The 22,507-nt window shown below is 50.7% G+C and overlaps 1 protein-coding gene and 1 long non-coding RNA gene across 4 annotated transcripts in view; one reads left to right on the top strand and one right to left on the bottom strand.

The window, feature by feature from the left end:
* Nucleotides 1-20,446, bottom strand: part of PXN (paxillin) — a 46,306-nt gene extending 25,860 nt beyond the window's left edge. For all 3 annotated transcript variants that reach the window (XM_044244164.1, XM_044244158.1, XM_044244162.1), the window contains exon 1: nt 20,327-20,446. In XM_044244164.1, the coding sequence (XP_044100099.1) occupies nt 20,327-20,339 (13 nt within the window). In that variant the 5' untranslated portion in view covers nt 20,340-20,446. The remainder of the gene's footprint in view (nt 1-20,326) is intronic.
* Nucleotides 10,644-15,543, top strand: LOC122903364. Its single transcript, XR_006383958.1, has 3 exons — nt 10,644-10,853; nt 13,326-13,565; nt 15,310-15,543. It is a non-coding gene; the product is annotated as an uncharacterized LOC122903364 (long non-coding RNA).
* Nucleotides 20,447-22,507: the final 2,061 nt, after the last annotated feature.

Here is a 22,507-nt window from a genome sequence, read left to right as displayed (position 1 = left end):
TTTTGTTTGTTTTTGTTTTTGTTTTTAAAGATTTTATTTATTCATTTGACAGACAGAGATCACAAGCAGGCAGAGAGGCAGGCAGAGAGAGAGGAAGGGAAGCAGGCTCCCCGCCAAGCAGAAAGCCGGACGCAGGGCTCGATCCCAGGACCCTGGGATCATGACCTGAGCCAAAGGCAGAGGCTTCAACCCACTGAGCCACCCAGGCGCCCCACATGGGACGTCTTGTGCATGTCCCCATGGCATTACTCCTGGGAGACAGTTCATAATATTCACGGTCCAAAGGGGTGGGGTGAAGGTGAAGCCACTGTGGGAAACAAGGGCCGACAGTGGCCTCTCTGCCCCTGCAACTCACAGGTCCCTGGAAGACACGTCTGGTTACCCAGGCCTCATCTCTCCTTCAATCCTAAGGGACCGAAATTTCTTCCGGAAGGGGACTGGGCAGGAGAGGCCCCACTTGGGTATCCAAGACTAACCTTGAAAATGGGTGAGTTCTACATACCTGTCCCACCTGCCTCCTCCAGTCCCTCCATCCTCCCCCCAGGGGCCACCTCATCTTTACCAGTGGTGGCCCCTACGATGTCCATGAACAGGTACTATTCACAGGTGCACGCTGGGGAGACAAAGACCCAGTGTCTGTCCCCAGGCAGCGCTAACTAGCGGGAGACCATCAGCATTGGGGCAGGAGAAGGAAGGAAGAGCATCTTCCAAGCAGATGGAGGAGCAGAGGCAGAGGTGAGAAACAGCCTGGCAGACAGAGGGGGCCGGAGCTCAGAGTACAAGTCTCGGCTTGGTGGAAGAGAAGTCAAGGACCCAGGGCCTGTTGCAGAGTCTTGACTTAGAAGGGCAAGCCACGCCCAAGGCTGTGGGCAGGGAACAGGGAAGGCAGGACCAGGCTTGTGTTTTGGATCACTCCGACAGTGAGTGCAGGAGAGAAGGGAGGGAGGGGGCCTCAACTGGAGGAATGTTCTAGATAAAACTGGGTAAAATCAACGAGACCTGGCAATTGAGCAGCTATGGAGAAAGAGGGAGGAAAAGAGGCGGCCCACATTTGCTTCCTGTGGGAGGATGGAACATGCAACAGATGAGATTGTAGGACGGGAGGGGGAGCAGGAGCAGGGCGAGGGCAAGAAGGAGCACGGAAGGGTCAGCAGCTGAGGACAGGCAGGACACAGGGCCACGGAGCCAGGCTGAGGGACTTTCTTTTCCCTTGGCCACGTCACCTGTGAATCTTGTAGGGGCCCAGAAGGTAGCTATTTAGGAAATGATACAGTATTGCCTCTCCAGCTTGTTCTTCCTTCAAAAACAAGGAGTTCTCCCTGCCGGGCCTTGCGGGAGCCGTAAACTACAGGCAGTCTGCTCGGGGTTCCTCAGAGTGCCCAGGATACTGTGGGCTCCCACTCTTCTGGTGAAGTCTGCCCTGGTATCCAAATACAAAGGTAGCTGCATCCCCCGACAGCCTCCCTCCGGAAGAGGGACCAAGCCAAGAGCATTATCACAGGAACCAGGTCCTTCCTGCCCTTTGAGCACGTGGGCCAGTGGGCCCAGGATTAAATCTCAGGCCCCAAACTCTCAGGGAAATGCCCTTCCGAACTGGACCCCAGCACAGTCAGAGCGCAACATCTGCCAAAGGATAGAAGAAGCCCCAGAAATGGCCCGGCTCATCGCACTGAGGAAGCAAAGGACAAAAAGCTCATCCCACTGAGGAAGCAAAGGACAGTAACTGTCCTGCGCCTTGTAGCTCAGGCTATTCAATTAGTTTGTAAGATCAGCTGGGAGCACACAGGGTACCAAATCATAGCCCCCCACCCCCCCACACACACAAGCCTCCTCCCTCCAGCCCTCTGCACGGGCTGTTCCCTGAGCCTTGACCACCGTCCTGTCTTCTTCACCACGCTACATCCTTTCGTATCCCTTGAGACTCATCACACTTCAGTCTCCTCTTCTACAACATGAGGATAAAAAAGATCTGCTTTGCCTACCTAAAAAAACGGAATGTGTGGTTTTTTATGATGGGGCCCTCTTCTGTAAGACATTCCCAAATCTTTTATGGAATGGTATCTACTTAAAGGATGAAGGTTTGGGCCCTTTATAAATGTCAACATTCCAGGGCGCCTGGGTGGCTCAGTGGGTTAAAGCCTCTGCTTTCGGCTGAGGTCATGATCCCAGGGTCCTGGGATCGAGTCCTGCATCGGGCTCTCTGCTCAGCGGGGAGCCTGCTTCCTCCTCTCTCTCTGCCTGCCTCTCTGCCTACTTGTGATCTCTGTCTGTCAAATAAATAAATAAACAAAATCTTTAAAAAAATAAAAAAATAAATGTCAACATTCCAGTTAAAATAAACACACAACAAAGAGTGAGCTTAGGGCACCATTTCCTCCAGGAAGCCCTCCTCGACCATATTCTCTGCACAGGGTTCAAGGCCCTTCTCCTCTGAGTTCCCAAAGCACCACGAAATTCCCCTATGAAAGCATGTATCCAACTGGTAAGAACCATCTGCCTGAGTGTCTGTGTCCCACCAGCCTGTGACAGCTCAGTGAGGACAAGAAGTGTGTCTTTATTACCCATCTTCACTGCCTCCCATTGAGCAGAGCCTAGAACATAAGAAGAGCTCCGTGGACAGGTGCTAAACCAATGAATGCCTCTGCCAAGCCCATGTGCAGCAGAGATGTGCCCCCCCCACTCCAGTCTGTGCAGCTTCTAGGCCCTCCGGGAGCACTCACTACATGCAAATCATGGGAAGGGTGGGCGACGCGTGTGCACAGGGCCCAAGCCGCTCTATTCCTCTAACCAAAGAAATGTCCCTCTACAGGGATCTAACTGCCACCACCTCCCCAACACAGCACCATGCTCACCCTTAAAAAAAAAAAAAAAAAAAAAGAAGAAGAAAGGAAAAGGAACACTCCACAAGATTTTGTGGCCAGGACGCCTGGGTGGCTCAGTGGGTTAAGCCGCTGCCTTCGGCTCAGGTCATGATCTCAGGGTCCTGGGATCGAGGCCCGCATCGGGCTCTCTGCTCAGCAGGGAGCCTGCTTCCTCCCCTCTCTCTCTGCCTGCTTGTGATCTCTCTCTGTCAAATAAATAAATAAAATCTTTAAAAAAAAAAAAAAAAAAAAAGATTTTGTGGCCAGAGCACAGCAGCCTTCTGTGGGTACATAAGGTTTAAACTCACTGTGTGGCCTGTCTAGCTGCCTCTAGGGGGGAGGTGAGGGGGGCGAGTCGGTGAGGTGGGCTGGCTCCCAGGAGGGAGGCACCTGGAGGGGTCTGTGTAACCCAGGCAGAGTCAGGTCCTGGGACTAGGTGGCCCTTTCACTTGGTGCTGGAGGAAGAGGAGGAGGGGCGAGCCTGGAGGAAGAGGAGGAGGGGCAAGCAAGCGACAGGTCAAGAAAGAAAAGGGAGATCCCATCTTGTCACACCTCTTCCCGTGGGGCAGGCGAGGCAGGAGACATAAGCTGGAATGTGAGGATTTCTGAAACGGGCGGCACTGGAACATGTTAGCAACACCAGCCGTGGGCTCTGGAGCCCAGAGGGCTGATAGCATCATTGATTCTCATGACCCAGCCGCAGAGAAGCCGAACCACAAAGCAGAGCCCAAAAATAGTGACACTAAGGGAAGCTCCACAGGCAGGGAAACTAGCCAGAGAAAGACAAGTTTTTGAAAAGGGAGAGGAAGGGAAGAAAAGATATGTTCTGCAATCATTTTTTTAATTAATTTCCTTCGATTTTAAAAGGCCCTTTCTACAAAGGAACAGAGAGTACCAGGACATAAATTTGCCTAACAACATAGCGTGAGCTTTCACATATAAAATATAGATGTAGATGTATGTGTAGAATACAGAATATGTGTAGAAATAAAACTTAGGGCAACTGTAACACAAAGGACAAGAAAGGGAGGAAATGGAAATATACCGTTGTCAGGTCTTACACTGTATGTGAAAGGGTGTCACGTGACCTGACGGCAGACTGTGATGAGTTCCACCTGTAAACCAGAGAGCAACCACTAGAAAGCGTAAACCAATGAAGTATGGACAAAGAGGCCAATGATGGAGAGCCAATGGAATCCTAAAAAATACTCAGCAAGGGGTGCCTGGATGGCTCAGTCGGTTAAGCGTTTGCCTTCAGCTCAGGTCATGATCCCAGGGTCCTGGGACTGAGTCCCATATCAGGCTCCCTGCTCAGTGGAGCCTGCTTCTCTCTCTGCCTGCCGCTCCCCCTGCTTGTGCTCTCTCTCTGACAAATAAATAGATAAAATCTTAAAAAAAAAAAAAAATACTCAATGAATCCAAAAGAAGGCAGGAAAAGAAGAATAAAGAACAGATGGTATAGAGGCACCTGGCTGGCTCAGTAGGTAGAGTATGTGACTGTTGATCTTGGGGTTGTGAGTTCAAGCCCCAGGTTGGGCACAGAGCTTACACGAAATAAATTAACAAACAAACAGATATATAAATAGAAAACATGGCAAAATGGTAGATTTAAACCTAATCATATGGCGTAACCCCTTCAGGAGCTTTGTACTATCACTTTGCTACTGCTCAATAAACTTGCTTTGCTGCCCACCAGAAAAAAAAAAAAAAAAAAAAACACCAATAAACCCAATCATATTGATAATTATTGCAAATGTCAGAAAAATCTATATAATTATATCAATTAAAAGGTAGAGATTATATGACTGGATAAAAATGCAAGATTCCACTTATGCTATCTATGTGAAACACTTTAGGTACAAAGACACAGATAAATAGTTCTTACTAGTTTGTGAGGCATGAAATAATGGATAAAAATATAACACACTAATACCAAGAAAGTTGGATTGGTTCTGTTACTATCAGATAAGGTAGACTTCCAAGCAATAATATCACCAGAGACTTAAAAAAAAAAGACATTTCATAATGATAAAACATTAATGCATCATGAACATTTAACAGTCCTAAGTGCATACACATCTGATAACAGCTTCAAACTAGATGAAAGAAAAATGGACAGAACAGAAAGGAAAAAGGGGATGTCTGGGTGGCTCAGTGGTCAAGCATCTGCTTTCATAACAGATCATGATCCCAGAGTCCTGGGATCGAGTACCACATGGGGGGGAGGGTCCTGGCTCAGCAGTTCCCTCTGTCTGCCTGCCACGCCCCCGCTTGTGTATGGTCAGTCTCTCTCTCTAAAAATACATACATCACACATACATAAAATCTTAAAAAAAAGAAGAAGAAGAAGAACTGAAAGGAAAAAGAGACAAATCCACAATCGTGCGTGGAGATTTTAACTCTATAATTGAGAAAGACCAGTCCTTGAGAAATAGCCCTTCAAAAGGAAGCCAGAAGAAGACATAAGAGGACATAAGCCAGAAGACATCAGACAATAATCCAAGAGCTGATTTTTAGTATATGTGCTGCCGAAGCGAGCACAATAATCCAAGAGCTGAAAAGCAACAAGACCTAGAGCCAACAGAGTGCTGGTCTGAGGAGGAGACCCCAGGCCTTTGCTCTCCGCAGCAAAGGAGCAGAGAGGTGGCCACAGAGCAGGAAAGGCTCCTGTCCTTTTGCTGGGTCCACAAGCCTACCCAGAGGGAGGGAGGCACTTCAGCTCACACCACACTCCCCAGTGGCTTTCGACAAATCTCACGGGGGTCGGTGTTAACAAACACCCCCCCATGCCACTGGTTGATCACTTTCTCAAGTTACCACACTCCCAAGCACACAGCGATCCACATACACAGGATACACACACATGCACACCAGCCTGACTCCCTTCCTCCTTCCCCTCTAGCGGCCCTCAGTGGCATCACTGAGTGGGAATCAAATGGAGTCCAGGGGTGCAGGGGGGCTCAGTCAGTTAAGCCTCCAACTCTCGGTTTAGGCTCTGGTTGTGATCTCATGATTGGGACATCCATCCCCAGGTCAGGCTCAGTCCCAGGTCTGGCTCTGTGCCCAGCGTGGACTCTGCTCGAGAGTCTCTCTCCCTCCCCCTGTGCCCCTCCTGCTCATTGCTCTCTCTCTCTCAAATAAATAAATCTTGGGGAAAAAAGAAAGAAAGGAAGGAAGGAAGATCGGTCTAATCAAAGGGGCTGGATGGGACACAGTGGGCTAAAGCCACCTCCAGATTCCAACCCTGACTCCTCTACCAGGTACCAAGAGTTCCCCTCAGGCAAATCCCTTACCCTCACTATGCTTTAGCTTTGGCATCTACAAGATTATCTACTTCAGGGGCGCCTGGGTGGCTCAGTGGGTTAAGCCTCTGCCTTTGGTTCAGGTCATGATCTCAGGGTCCTGGGATCAAGCCCCGAGTCAGGCTCTCTGCTCAGTGGGGAGCCTGCTTCCCCTTCTCTCTCTGCCTGCTCTGCCTACTTGTGATCTCTCTCTCTCTTCAAATAAATAAATAAAATCTTAAAAAGAAAAAAAGGAATATCTACTTCATAGGGTTGTTATGAAGGAAAAAAATAATTTAAGTAAGGCACTTAGAACAATGTCTAGCATAGGGTAAATGTTACAGTAATGATGGCATAATGGTGGAAATTATTAAATTATGTAAATATATATGCACTGAGATTTTACAAAAATGCACTAAAATATTAACTGTGGTTCTCTGATTATATCTGTGAGTTTTCACCATTTCCTTCTTCGTGCATCTCTGTAGCTTTTTTTTTTTTTTTTTTTTTTTTTAAAGTAGGTTCCACACCCAACCTGGGGCTCAAACTCACAACCCTGAGATCAAGGGTCACATGCTTTATTGACTGAGCCATCCAGGCAACCCTGTAGTTTTCAAAATTTTCTACAATGAACACGTATAACATTGATAATCAAGAAAAAGACAGCTCAATATTAAAAGTAAAAATGGGGGGGGGGGCGCCTGGGTGGCTCAGTGGGTTAAGCTGCTGCCTTCAGCTCAGGTCATGATCTCAGGGTCCTGGGATCGAGTCCCGCATCGGGCTCTCTGCTCAGCAGGGAGCCTGCTTCCTCCTCTCTCTCTGCCTGCCTCTCTGCCTGCTTGTGATCTCTCTCTGTCAAATAAATAAATAAAATCTTTAATAAATAAATAAATAATAAAAGTAAAAATGGGGCACCCGGGGGTCTCCGTTGGTTAAGAAGCTAACTCTTGATTTCCTCTCAGGTCTTGAGCTCAGGGCTGTACGACTGAGCCTATGTGGGAACTCTGCCCTGGGTGTGGACCCTGTTAAAATTCTCTCTCTCCCTCTGCCCTTCCCCCACCCCGCTTACACACTCTTGCTCAAAAATATAAGTTGTCTCCCTCTTTCTTCTCTCAAAAAAAAAAAGGTAACATGAATATGATTATAGTCCTTTTATTAGGCTTTTACAACAATAGAGAAAAATAAACTTTAAAAGCAATGAACAGACATAAGCCAAAAAGAACTGAAAACGGGTATGCAAATAAAAATCTGAACACACACGGTCATAGCAGGACTAGTCACAACAGCCAAAATACAGAAACCACCCAAACGTCCATCCATTGACAAATGAATAAACAAAATTCGGTATATCCATACTATGTACTATTCAGTCATAAAAAGGAATGAAGTGGGCGCCTGGGTGGCTCAGTGGGTTAAAGCCTCTGCCTTCAGCTCAGGTCATGATCTCAGGGTCCTGGGATCAAGCCCCGCATCGGGCTCTCTGCTCAGCGGGGAGCCTGCTTCCCCCTCTCTCTCTGCCTGCCTCTCTGCCTACTTGTGATCTCTGTCAAACAAATAAATAAAATCTTAAAAAAAAAAAAAAAACTTTTTACAAAACTAACAGTAAAAATGACAGGAGAAAGGTCCCTAGAGAAAAGCAAGCTTGAGGTTACACTGTGGCAGGTACGTAGTTCTAGAAATGAAGAAAACCAGGACCCTACATATTCAAAAAGCATAAGAAAGAGGGAAAAGCACAGTTCTGCTCTGCTAATAAGTGTTCTGGGCAAGTGCCTTCTCCTCAGAGGGCCTTGGTTTGTCCTATAACATGCGTGGATTGAACCCTGTGATTTTCAAATGTTTTTACACTGTTTTTTCGGTATTTTAAAAAGCCTCAAAACTGGGGCGCCTGGGTGGCTCAGTTGTTAAGCATCTGCCTTCGGCTCAGGTCATGTTCCCAGGGTCCTGGGATCGAGCCCCACATCGGGTTCCCTGCTCAGCGGAAAGTCTGCTTCTCCCTCTCCCACCCCCCCCACCCCACTTGTGTTCCCTCTCTGTGTGTGTCTATCAACTAAACAAATAAAATCTTAAAAAAAGAAAAGAAAGTCTCAAAACTTGTGCAACTGCCATCTTTGATAAAAGTCCAATATATAAATTGATAAAAAGCGCATTACTCTGACTGAGGAAGGTGGTAGGCGGGAGAGCCTCCACCCACACCCGTAGGGGATATCCTGAGACTTCTTCCAGCTCTGTCAGTGTAGGGAGCCATCCAACGAAGACTGGATGGGTCCAGAACCACAGAGAGGGGAGTGCTGACTCATCACACCCAAGAGAACATTCTGAGGACAAATCGCACAGGCAGGAGAAGCAGGGGAGAAGAGGAAAGGCATAGCAGAGATGACGTCCAAGCCAGAGATGGCAAAGGGGTGCTACAAGCAACACCATCAAGAGTGACCAGCAAACCCGGGGTCCTGGTGGACAGATGGACGGTGACACCCCTGGCCCCCATGCCTCTGAATGAAGTCAGGCAGACAACAGCTGTCTCTAGGTCAGTGTTCCTGCTGCTCTAGAGGCGCAAACAGGATGTTTGGAAGCAAATGACCACAAGTGACCACAGGAAGCTGTGACAACCGCCTCCAGGTGACACTTCTCTTCTTTCCCCAGCTTGTTTCCGGTGTGGCTGCCTCAGGCAGGCAAAATGACTTCAAGTACTGACTTCCAAAGAGAGAAAAGGGGCAGAAATTCTTGGAAAGTTCAGGCTATCTGAGAGAAGAGGCTATCTGAGCTGATGAGGCAGGGTGGAAATATGGCCAACCCACTACCCAGCAGCTCGCCCGAAGGGTGCACCTAGGCTGACTCTACTGAGGAAGGCAGAAGAAGCCACAGTCTACTCATGGGACCAAGACAGCCAACGTGTGACCAAGCAAGCCCAGCTGGGTAGCCACATCGGGTCTCTGAGGCACGGCCTCTCCTTCAAGCCCACCCCAGAAGAACCACCATGACCTGGCTGTCCTGGAGTTCAGCAGTGATAAAAAACCACCCTAGTGGGGTAGCCAGGCCAGGAGTCTAGGGGCGGGGAATGGCAAATCCAGAGGAAACCAAGTGCAGACTAAAAGACGCTCCCATTCCACCTAAGGAAGAGGAATGTTCCCGGAAACAGAGAACAAGGAAAAGCCTGGCCAGGACTCTCTGAGCCACTTCTACCTCCCCAAGGGGTTCAGGGCTGACTTAACACTTGATCTTAGCCAAAAGGCCGAGAAGCAATCAGGGCTGACCTAACAGATCCACTGCCCAGAAAAACGCCCAGAGGCAAGCAGGGCAGCCCAGCCACTGGACCAGCTTCTTGCTATTAGCTGGACTCACTCAATGGACAAAAACCTCAGTTTATGATCCATAAAACCAAAGCCTCCCCTTTCTTTACTGCTACTAGGAACCTTGGTGGCCTAGACCCATCCCATGAGGCTTTAGAGATGTCACAGGCATCCTTCATGGCCTTCCTTGACCGCTGAAAGGCCTCTTAGTTCTGGGAGAAGTCCAGTGCTAGACCAGAAATGGATCCCAGGACCACTCTCTGTGGCAGCTCTCAAATATAGTGTTAAATGAGCAATCAGTATAAACCAAGCCACGGAATGACCTCCTTAACCAGCCACTTCCTTATCAAAGCCACCAAAAAAGCTCTGGGGCAATATAAGGTCTTATAACCAAAACCCAATTTCACACCACCAGCACAAGGGAACAACCATTTCACCTGCAGAGCTGCGCCCCCAAACCCTCTTTAGCCACTGTCCTCTTTACCTACTACTATTCAACGCTGGAAAAAAAAATTTTTAAATAACAATTAAAATTTAAAAATAAACAAATGTTTGCCACCAAGGCCGCAACAAACACAGGCAGCAGACTGGTGAAGTGGAGAGATGACAGAGAAGGCCAAGGCCATCGCTTCTTGGCCTTTTGGCCAAGATCAACTGTAAAGAAGGCCAAGGCCCCAAGCAAAGTCTAAATTATTCCAAGGAAGAATGATAATAACAACCGTCACCACTTACTAAGTACTTTTTTTTTTTTTTTAAGATGGACTTATTTATTTGAGAGTGAGAGAGAGTCAGGGAAAATCTCAAACAGATTCCCCGCTGAGCATGGAGCCTGACGCAGGCCTCAATCCCATGACCCCCGAGATCACGACCTGAGCCAAAAGCAAAAGCCAGATACTTGACGGAGCCACCCGGGCACCCTGGCCCCCTTGTTGAGTACTTTTAAGCACTTCAAGAAGTGTGCCTCTTTCACCGAGGCTAAGGGTGTAAAGTGACCTGCCGAGGTCACACGTTAAAGCAAGTGGCAGCAACGATACAGACCCGGGAGGGCTGAGGTCAGAGGCTATGCTCCATCCGAGGGACTATGCGGTCTCCCCATCAACCTAGAACGCGGCAGTCTCTTGCTCGGATTCTCCAGCAGAGAAAGAGCTTTGCTGGAGGTCTGGCATCACAGTGGGTGTCTGCAGTTCATATCCATTTAATCATCAACCACCATCAAATATTTATTAAGCAACTGCAGAGAACCGAGGTGAACTTGGCACTGAGAGATGCTTGAAAGGCAGATAAGATCCCTGTCTTCAAGGGGCCTACAAGGCAGAGGGGAGACAAAAGGAAAGAAGCCCAATTTACCTTAGATCTGCGAAGTTATCCAGAAGCGAGAGGGTGAAGAGCTTGGCTGGTTTGAACCAGAAAGAAACCTGCTCAAGGTAGGAGCTGCACAGATCTTAAAGGAGGAGGGGGAGGGGAGACAGGTATGGAGGCCATTTTCCGCAACTTGGACAAAGATCCAGACTCTAGGCGAAACTAAGTGCTTGGAGTGGTCAGAAATCATATCTAACGCAGAGAATGAAACTTGGGAAAGCCCCTAGATGGGACACCAGGCTGGCTCAGTCAGTGGAGTATGCAATACCTGGCTCGCAGGGTTGGGAGTTTGAGCCTCACATTGGGTGTAAAGATTACCTCTTTTTTTTTTAAAGATTTTATTTATTTTTTTGACAGAGAGAGATCACAAGTAGGCAGAGAGGCAAGCAGAGAGAGAGAGGGGGAAGCAGGCTCCCCGCTGAGCAGAGAGCCTGATGCGGGACTCGATCCCATGACGCTGGGATCATGACCTGAGCCGAAAGCAGAGGTCTTAACCCACTGAGTCACCCAGGCGCCCCCCCCTTTTTTTTAAGATTTTATTTATTTATTTGACACAGAGAGAAAGAGAGAGAGAAAGAGATCACAAGTAGACAGAGAGGCAGGCAGAGAGAGGAGGAAGCAGGCTCCCTGCTGAGCAGAGAGCCTATTGTGGGGCTCGATCACAGGACCGCAAGATCATGACCTAAGCCAAAGGCAGAGGCTTAACCCACTGAGTCACCCAGGTGCCTCTACTTTTTTATAAATAAATAAATAAATAAATAAGTAAAATCTTTAAAATCTTAAAAGAAAAGAAGCCCCCTAGATTTAGCAAGTGTGTATTTGCCATAAACATGGGGCAGAAAGAGAGCATTCTAAGAACCTCCCCAAGCAAGCTCACTGCAGGCAAAGAAGAAGACCAGTGAGAGGGCTGGAGCTGCTGAGGCCAAGCCGGTGGTGCCTTGAAGGACAGGCATCTGGTGCAGCCAGATGAGATTCCTTCAAAGAGACAACATACGGATTTTTATGTGTAACTCTTAAATGTTTTCAATGTTGGCAACCATAGTCAATTAAGGGCACCAACTCCCTGAGAAGTAGAAAATCTACATATAACTTCTTTTTTTTTAATAATGTCAACATTTTAATAAGTGGCTTGTGTCAGTCAGTTATGAAAATCCACATACAACTTGAGTCTCCCAAAATGTAGCGTCTAATAGCTTGCTGCTGACCAGAAGCCTTACTGATAATAGAAGTAGTCGATGAAAACATATTTTGCATATATTTACAATTTGTACACTCATTTTATATACTACATACTATACTCTTACAAAAGAGTGAACTAAAGAAAATAAAATGTTAGGGAAATCATAAGAAGGAGAAAGTGCATTGATAGAACTATTCTATATTTATTTAAAAAAAAACACGCATTTAAGTGGACCCACATAGTTCAAATCATGTTGTTTGAGGATCCCATGGTAATCTGGAATATTTTTAAATACTATGAAGGCGAAGCGACACGGGTCTTCAGGCCAAATCCAACCTGTGGTTCCAGTATGAAGAACCAAAAAAAGAATGGGTTTGGTGCCAGGGGACTAAGGTGACCTCTCAGGTCAAGCTCTTGCATCAGGGTCTGGGTGACACTGGGTGTGTCCCTAAGCCCCTGGAGCTGCAGTTTAGCTTCCTCATCTGCAAAATGGGGAAAACTAGCACCCACCCCCCAAAGGACTGTGGTCAGAACCCTATCAACAATGATGAAGCACACGAAAATGTTGCCTAAATCTCGAAGTGTTGAGCAAAGGCCCATGATGTCACACATGGCAAGAGAAGACAGGGGACAATCACAGAGAAAGCAGACAATGCCTGAGGCCGCAAAGAGAGAGTGAAGAGGAAATGAGCTGGGTCTTTGCTGGCGTGCAGGCCGGAAGAATCTGGACAATAGAATCCACGTCAGGGGTGGAAATATAAATTTAGGAGTTGCCAGCACACGAGTGAAAAAAGAGGTCACGCAAGTAGAAAAACTGACCTAGGCACCTAGAAGCAAAACAGGGAGCCAGCAGAGATCTTTAGAAAAACACAGAGGTGGGCCTCCACAAAGGGATTCGAGAAGGAAGTGGGGAAGGAAGTGGGGAGGGGGGTGTCTATAGAAGCAGATCTCAAGGGAGGGAGGGGGAAATATGTCCGCTAAAGAGCGCATTCTTAGCAAAAAAGAGAACATGAAAGAAGGGCCCAGGCTGTGTTAACAACAGAAAAGACGAAGAAGTTAGGAGGGACCGATGGGTAAAGAGAGCGAGCCAAAAGATAAAGGGACAGATGGCCACGTCAGGTGTACGACGATGGGGTATGTGGGGAGGAAGGGTACAGGGGCTCACAGAAGGTGATGAGGGGAAGAGACACGTGGGGTGAGGGGGACAGCTGCGGGGGGTCTCTCTGCTGGTGCCGGGCGCTCCCACAGCCCTCGTCTCCTGCAGGTCCCGAGGACACCAGAGGCAGGTTGCAGGTCATCCATGCTTTCAACAGGATTCTTCTCTCGTAAGCTCATGCTTACACCCTGCTTTCAACAGGACTGTTCTCTTATCCAGAGCAAGGCCCTGGTCTCCATGGCTTATTCAAAGTGATACACGGACTGCTGTCCAGAGGCGTCTCAGCAGCCTGAGGATCCATGAGCAAACCAGAGAAGAGCTCCCCAGAGCCTTCCACCCACCTCCACGCTCACCCAGGGCTCTACTATTCAAAACAGCTGCAAATGTGCGCCCTGCTCTCCCCAACAAGAAAACAGAACAGAACATGGCTGTCTCTGCCAAGTGAGTTCTGAATAAGCTGCATTCCATTTCATTAAAACAATTACCTGAGTCCCAGCCAAGAATTACATACAGCTTCCTCACAGCACCGCCCCTTCCCCCCCTTAAAACACACATCGTGCTGGTTTCCAACAGGCAGAGAAAGGCCATGACACACCACTCTGAGCCCCCACTAGGAAGATCCCCTGGGCTAGAGCAAGTGGCCAGCCTCTGCGTCCATGCATGCCGACAGACATGCATGGGTCTCAAAGGAGACCTTCGAGTGAAGGGCTCCCCTTACAAGAGCCTGACGGCTGCCCCAAATGTTCCTGGTAGGCACTGGGACCTCCAAGCCAAGGGGGCGACTGGTGCCAGAATCCAGCCATTTCTCCCAAACAGACGGGAGGGCCAAGTGGCCCAAGCTTTGAGTCAGCACAAAATAAGAGAAGAGGGACCCAGGAGTGGGGATTCCAGGAGAGGGGTCCTGAAGGCTGGAGAACTGAACAGCCAGACCCTGGGCCGCCAGCAAGAGCCTAGGGGCCACTGTGGCCCACGCTGCCCACAGGCTAGTGGTGTTCTTTTGGCCACAGATAAGAGGTTTGTGATGTGAGGCAAATGGCATTTCATCCCCTCCCCCAGGCTCCAGCTGCCCAGAGGCTAGTCTTTTGTAAAACCTTGCTCCGCATCCCACCCAAGCAACCCTCTCCAAACTCTGACCAGAGCCCAGCGTCTCCCTTGCCCCGTCTGGAGTCTGATTAATGTCACCACACCCAAAATAACCCCGGGGGCTGCCTTCACGCTGTGGAAACTCTCTGTCTCTGGCTGGCCCTGTCCTGTTTAATGCATGGGTCACTGGGGTTGTGTGCCCCCGCCCCCCAACTGACAGCGACCAGTCCTGATCATCCCAGGTCTGCTTGGCTCCTGTCGCCCCCCCCCACCCTGGTCTTTCCTCCAGGGCCGCAGTGTCCCAGCAGGCCGAGGGGCACAGACAGACACTTAAGTTCACTCCCGGCTGAATAAGACTGAGCCCACTATGGAATAAACCATGATCTACTTTTTTTCCAACTTTTGATCATGAAAGTGTCTAAACAGACAGAGGAGTTGAAAGACCATTTCAATGAGCACACACATACCCTCTGCCTAGACTGAGTCATTAACATTTTGCCATTTTGTATAAACAGACACATGTGCTTGAAGGCTTTCTCTCTATATATATATATACATATGTGTGTGTATACATATATATATATATATACCTTTTTTTTTACTGTATCATTTCAAACCAAGATGCAGACATCACGACATTTTACTCCGAAATACTTCTAACATGCACCTAACAATGACAATGTTCACCCGTAAGACCACAATACCACAATCACACAAGAAATAAGCATTAAAAGGCCATCTTTAAGAGAAAACTTGGCCACTGGGGGCTCTGCTGGGCCTGGCCAACCATATGTTCTGCCTGCCACTGGCCCAGCGTCCAAGGTCTCCCTGGAGAGGCCAGCCCTGAGTCTCATGGGTTAGGCAATCAATTCCTTAGCTGGAAGACTTTATCAGGACGTGAATGCACGCTTCAGGCCAGATGTGAGACTCCCAACAGGCCCCCAAATGAAAAGGCAAAGTAGACCTGGGGGCTGGGGAGGCTCTGGGCCTATCGGGGGGAGGAGACAATTCCTGGAACACCCTTTTTATCAGGAGCTTTGTCAAGGTTTTTGGGACTACTCAGCTCCCTCCAATTCTCTCTCTCTCTCTCTCTCCCTCACAGAGGACACTCTCAATTCTCCACCTCAAAGTTTTCATCCACTTCCTCCTCTGGAAATGGGCCGGCTCCAACTGGCGGCGAGTCCAAACACCTGAATGAAGACAGGAGCACGTCTGTGTGGGTCAGGGGCACAGAGGGCGTGATGCCAACCAGGCCTAGAAGAGGGACCTCGGGGGCGCCTGGGTGGCTCAGTGGGTTAAAGCCTCTGCCTTCGGCTCAGGTCATGATCCCAGGGTTCTGGGATTGAACCTGGTGTCGGTGTCGGGCTCTCTGCTCAGCAGGGGGCCTGCTTCCTCCTCTCTCTCTGCCTACTTGTGATCTCTGTCAAATAAATAAACAAAATCTTAAAAAAAAAAAAAAAGAAAAAGAAGAAGAAGAAGAAGACGAGGGACCTCAGAGGACTACCCTCTGTCCCAAGGGGAACAGGTGACTGGAGAGGAGGTGACAGGGGATGGGAGAGCACTGAGCAGGAGACCCTGTCACAAGTGTCCAGCAGCCCATCCCAAGGAAGATTGAAGGAAAGGGAAGAAGCCCAGAGAACAGGATAAAGATGGATGGGGGAGATCAAACAGAGATTAGAGGCTGTGGAGAGGGGACAGGAGAGATTTTTATCATCCTAGAAATGGAAAACAATCAAACCAACAGGCAAGCAAGATCCGATCCAGTATCATGAACAGAGATATAAGGACAGTCACAAGCCGGACTCTCATTTAAACCCCAACCCTACCACTCACTGGTAAACAGAATTTGGGTCAGGGGGCTAATCCTCTCTGTGCCTCAGTTTCACCATCTGTAAAATGGACAGCAGTAATAATAACAGAACCTGTGCCTCCTATGGCCATTACAGGTCAGTGAAACAATGCATGTAAAGTGCCCGGCACAGTGCCCGTACACAGTAAGTGCTCAATAAACACTCTGGGCAAGAGTTCTACAGCTGTTTGTTATTATTACTGAAAGGACTGACACTAGGACAACCCAGGAAGAGCTGCAATGAGGTGAAGGTGGGAGGAGTTTTTCAACTCTCTCCCCCTGGAACAAGGCAAAGGCCCAAGGAAGCCTTGGAGGGTCAGCACACTCCATGCAAGATGAGTTATATGGGGGAGGCACTGCTCGGTACCCCGGCGGTAACTCTGACCTTCTGAGGGCCCCTCCAGCCAACGACCCACCCAGCCTTCCAGGGCATGGCCATTGCTGGGGAAGCTGGAGGGAATACCGTGAGGCTCCCTTGGAAGACCTCCAATCCACAGCGGCAGGAATATGGCCCCAGCAACCCGAACCTCTCCACCCTGGCTGGGACTGCCCAGGCAGCAGACAGCTTGGCACAACGGCAAGCGCACCTGCTTAAGAATCAAACACCCCAGGGTTTGGAGCCCAGCTCTGGACCTCACTAGTGCACAGCCCAGGAGGAGACCCGGCCCTGCCGCAGAACAAGCATCACTCCCTGGGGCTGCCTCTGCTGCGGGCCGGGCAGCTGGGTGCCCTGACCCCAGCCCAACACACAGAGGCACCACAGACAGGCATGCCCAAAGTCCAGACTTTCCATGGAAACAGGGTGGCTCCATAGCCCGGAATGCCCCAGGCAACTCCCCTGCCCCCCTAGTACTCCCCCTAAGGACAATGAGGCACTGTATTTCAGAGGGTCAAGACTGCTGAGAAGCTGAAAGAAGACATGTCCAGATTCTAGCAGCAACTGGGCATTGCCAACAGCTGGCTGTTCCCTCTGCAAGAGAAGGGAAGGCAAAGCCATCAAGGTCTGAACTGCACCCGCCCTTTGCCGTAGAGGCCATTTATTCAGGATGGGCCCCAGGGCCCAAATTTTGAAGGTGACTAGCAATCAGTCAGCAGGCCCGGGGCTCACCACCCCTCCCAGTTAGTTACCTCACCCAGCACTTAACCTTGTTCTGGTTTAGATGGCCAGATCTGGAATGGGATCAGTCTGGGTTCCAATCCCAGCTTGCCCCAGTGAACTCCCAGAGGCTCGTTTCCCCATCCGTAAAGCGGAGATAAAAACCACCCTCTCTCCAAAGTGTCAGTGATCATAGCCTGAAGTGCTGAGTCCGATGCCTGTCTCCCACCAAGCACACGTGACCATCACTGGGCCGCAGCTGTGGTCACAGCCCCCCAGAAGCACTAGAACACGAACAAGAGGAGAGCGAGGAGTTGGGTCCGAAACCGTAATGAGACTGCATCTCAGTGTTGTGGGAACTCTGTCCAGGAAACTCCAGCCAGAACTCAACAGAGCGAACTCCGGGCCAAACCAGCATCTAAACAGTAATGGGAAAAGCCACCAGCAGCCACCCCGTAGCACAAAGAGAAGAGAACACACAGGGAAGGGCAGTGTTTATGTTTTTCTGCCCAAAGAGCTATAAATTTGTAACTTATTAAACAGCACATGGTGTGTCTGTCACTAGCCGCTATGGGGAGGGAAGAGTTCCCCAACGTTCAAGACCAAAAAAAACAAAGTCACAGCAGAGACTCTGCCCCCTCTAGCCTTGCCACAGGACACACCATAAACTCTCCCCTGTTCCAGGGACCAGGAGGCTCACAGCTGAGAGCACTCTCAGGAGAAAAATAAAAACAAGAGGCCTGGCCTTTGTGTCCACCCTAACTAAGGAAAACAGCTGACGGGCGGTGCGTGGAAGCAGCCATCCAGACAGCTGATGAGGCCCGAGCACAGAGGCAAATTCCTCTCCCCTTCCTGCTCACCCCACCGCTCCCACCCCAGGGGCTCCGGGGCAGCCAGGCGTGGCTGGCCTCCTGGGAGCTTAGGCGGAGGAAGCCAGGCAGCCTGGAACAACTGGGGAGTGTGTGCTGAAAGGTGACAGAAGTTACAGGTGGCAGCCGCCACTCCCTGCGACCCCTCCTTCATGCGCTGCTCACCCCCTCCTCAGGAAGAAAGGCCTCTTGGTACCCAGGAACTGCAGATCTAAGAGCCAAAGACTGCGATTCTAGTCATGATTCTAGTCATGATTTGGTCATTCCATGGCAGTGCAACCTGGGGCAAGTCAATCAACCTCTCTCAGTCTGTTTTCTCTATTTGTAAAAAGCAAACAGGAATGACAGCCAGGGCCCTAAGTAAGGGGCTCTTACAAAGGGCTGCTGTGAGGGAGGACGGGGACAAGCTGAGGTATAGCAAGCACTCTGTAAACAGCAGATTTTTGTTCCTGCAGGCCCCTCTGCCAGTATACACTTTCCCCAAGACTCACCAGGTTTCCTGGCCCTAAATGGAAGACTGTCAGAGGACAGGAATTCTGGACTCCAAGAGTACACTCTACAAAACTCTCTCAGACCTTCAAACAGTACTGTGTGCAAGGGATGTTGAAGAGCAACAGAAACACATCAGCGTTTTAGAAACTGTAACTCTGCTCCCTGGTTCCTGCTGGGAAAGCATCTAGACTTTCAGGTACTGATTCAAAAAATAATCCCCCAGTCTCCTTTCAGCTTATTTTTTTATGTGAACAAAATACCTGCCTGGAGGCCATGCCAACCTCGAATGTGTTGGAAAAATGGGTGCCAAGCCTGACCCAAAGGCAGAACTATGCTTGGCAGCCATCGCACCCTGCAAAACGGGCAGGACTATGCACCCTTCCCAGCACCAGGATCTCTCGGCGGCGCCCTGATCTTTTTCAAAAGGAAGCTGGGGGTCCTCTTCCCTGTCTCTTTGGAAGTCCAGCGCCTACAGATAGCCAGTCTTAACTTAGTGCCCTGTGTGGTTGGGGGCGGCCCCTCAGGGCCGTCTGATGAATCTACTCCTCAGAGGCTGGGACAGAGAAAGCATCAGTGGTCACACAAGCCACCCACAGTACAGAGGAAGACAAGGCTCCTACAGAGAAGAAACTTTCCCCCGATTACCTCCCCAGCTCAAAGGCCCTCTGGCTACAGGCATGAAGGGAAGGGAGGGAGAGTGAAGAGTGAATCCTCTCACTCCCCAGTTCAGGCCACTCAAGGCATTCCTAGAACCCTGGCATCAACCCCCTTGGGTTTAGTGTCAGGTTCCAGGCGATTCTTTTCCCCATCCTAACGCCAGATCAAGGCTGGACTGAAAAGAGTAGTTTGGGAGCTCTGATAACATGAAAACAGTAAAACTCTGTTCTGGGCATCCTGTCCTCCTTACCTGTGTGGCCTCCAGCAAGGTTGGATGGTGCCGGGTGGGAGGAACCCTTCCAGCCCAGACAAGCCCAGAGATGGCCATACCCTGGGGCCCACTTCCCACCTCATTCCCCTGGCACTGCACCAGACTCTGGAAGTGGAGGGGGGGGGATCATATCTCCTCCACTTACTCTTCTAGGATTAGGCTGATCTGTGATAGGAAAGGGAAGGGTCTGGTCCACAGCATGGACAGAGCAGCCGGGAAACGGAATGACCAGTCCATAAAATAGGGTGCCCAGACCTGGATTGGGGGGCGGGTAGTGGGGACAGATGAAAAACTTGTCTTTGTGGGGGTGTGGTCACTGGAGGCTCATCTCTAACTTGTGAAATGAAAGGGGTGGTCTTGGAGGGGCTATCCTTGGAAAGGGGGTCCTTAAAGGGGTGGTAACAGGTTCTGGAAATGAGGGACCAACAGAGTTTCGAGTTTCCGCAGCTGTTGTTCCCCGAGTTGGGCCGCCGATCAGTGAAGTGGGGGTGGGGGAGCCGTGTGTGAAGGGAGGGTCCCACAGCGGGGGAGGCAACGTGGTGCAGGCAGTGGGGGGTCCGTCCCTGGGGCGGACGGGGCGGGTCCCTGAGGTGCAAGCAGGCCCCTACGGCTGGTCTGGGAGATGGCCCGACGTCCGGGGTCCGGAGGTGGGGCCGTCTCCGAGGCGGGGGCTGGTAGCTGTGAGGACGGCAGCAAGGCCGGCCTGGCCCAGGACTCAGGCCCAGCCGGGGATCCCGGCCCGGCGGAAGCCTGGCACTCAGGAGCAGAGCCGGGACCCCGGCCGCGGGGGGCGGGATCCCGCGGCCCCCGCCGCTCGCTCGCGCCCGCCCGGCCCGGGGCCGCGCGGCCCTCGCAGCCGCCTCCCTCGGCCTCCCGCTCACTCACCGAGGTCGTCCATGGCGGGACCGCGGGCGCCGGGAGCCGGCTCGGCGTCCCGCTCTCTGCCCTTCCCGGGGCCGCTCCTCTCCGCCCCACAACTTTTCCGCCGCGAGCCTCGGCCGGGAACGGAACGCGCCGCCGCCGCGCGCGCCCGCGCCCGCCGCGCGCCCCGCCCCCGCGAGCACGCGCGCCCCGCCCCCGCCCACGGTCGCCCCCAGGAGCAAGCTGGCCCCGCCCAGTGCTCACGCTAACCCCGCCCCGCCGCCGGCCCGCGAGCGCGCGCCCGGCCGGCAGAGGGCTACGCCGGGCGAGCGGCAGCGCCCCCTCGCGGCCGGGCCGGCAGGTGGGAGACTCTGGCCTTCAGGCTCTGTGGTCAGTCTCTTCAAGTCCTGTGGTCAGTCTCTGTCCGTCTCAAAGTCACCTCCTATGTTGACATCTCAGTCTGACCTGCGTCTGTCCATCCATCAATCACTCATTCATCATATGTCCATCCGCTGGAGAGTTAGATTTGTCCACCATTCTATCTGCCTGTCTCCCAGTAGGTCACCTCCCAGGAGGACCCTAAGTCAGTACAGGCAAAGCACGGAACCTTTGGAGGACCTTTTTTTGGGGTCGCCCTCTGGACCAATGGCAGTGCAGCTCTCAATCCGGACTTTGGGGCCAGATTCAATACTTTCGAAGTTATATATCCCTTAATCTTCCACATGTCCACCCTCCCTAGAGGGAAACTTTCCCAAAACATGGAGCAGAGGGGATGCCACCTTAGACATTAAAGGAAAAAGTTCAAGGGCTTTACACCCAGGTCCAGGCACAGTTTCCTGAAACACCCTCAGCCACCCCAAAGCCCAGAGGAGATGTGTAGAAATCAGGTAATAGTAACAGCTGCCATTCACAGAGTGCCAGATACCAGGTAGCTACTATGGAAGTTAATTCTCATAGAGGCTTCTATGACTATCAGCCATTCCCCCCAACTTTGCAAAGGGCAAGGGTAGTTTGTCAATTCTATATAAAAATGCCCTGTAGGCACAACTTTGAGTTCCCCTGCCCACCAGAACCCAGCCCCCAAGACCCTCTGGGTCAGGTCAGGTTCTCCAGGAAGCAAAAGTTGAGATGGGGTTGGGGGCGGGGCAGGTAACGTTTGTGAAAGAGAAAGGGGAAGAAACAGGATCCGGCAAGGACTCAAATCTGAGAAAGAAAAATAAGCTAAAACTCCTTGGAGGAGCCTCACTGGGCAGAAGTGTTCAGGCCCCAGACCCCACCCCCACCCCCGGCATGTTCAGCCACTGGCTGGGGGTGCCCTAGAGGAAGAGTTCAGCCTTGCCCCCAAAACCCTGCCTGTGGAAGCTGTCATTCCTCGATCTCGGCGCCAAGCTCTTTTTTGTTTTTAAAAGATTTTATTTATTTATTTATTTATCTGAGGGAGAGAGAGCATGAGAGGGGAGAGGGTCAGAGGGAGAAGCAGACTCCCCGCTGAGCAGGGAGCCTGATGCGGGACTCCATCCGAAGACTCCAGGATCATGAGCTGAACTGAACACAGTCGCTTAACCAACTGAGCCACCCAGGCGCCCATCAAGCTATTTTTTTTTTAAGATTTTATTTATTTATTTGACAGACAGAGATCACAAGCAGGGAGAGAGAGAGGAGGAAGCAGGCTCCCCGCTGAGCAGAGAGCCGGATGTGGGGCTCCATCCCTGGACCCTGAGACCAGGACCCGAGCTGAAGGCAGAGGCTTTAACTCACTGAGCCACCATCATCAAGCTCTTTTTTAGAAGGCAGAACCAGGAGCCTCACCTTTGGCTACCACAACCTCCTCTATTAAAACTCAAGACCCAAGGCTGCTCCACAGCCAGGCAAGTCATGCTATCTCCTGCCCTTCCAACACCTTTAATGAACCTCTGTTTTGTAGACACTTCTCACTCCTGCAATTTACATGTAGTGGTTAGATTATTTGATAAATGTCCCTCATCCTCTTAGAGGAAAAGCACGTGAGGGCAGGAACCATGTCCATTACTACGTGTGCAGCATGTAGGAGGGGCCGCTCCATATATATTTGCTGAATGACTGGTGGGCATTATGCCTGGCACTTGAACGAAGCAAACCACAATCCCTTTCCTCAGAAAGTTCCTGGTTTAATTGAAGATTCAGAAAATAATTAGTGAAGTCACTCATCAATTCACTCAGAGGTGA

This window comes from Neovison vison, chromosome 3 (assembly GCF_020171115.1).
Source record: "Neovison vison isolate M4711 chromosome 3, ASM_NN_V1, whole genome shotgun sequence".
Lineage (NCBI taxonomy): Eukaryota > Metazoa > Chordata > Mammalia > Carnivora > Mustelidae > Neogale > Neogale vison.
The sequence above is the reverse complement of the archived record's forward strand: the minus strand, read 5'-3'. Positions and strand labels throughout refer to the sequence as shown.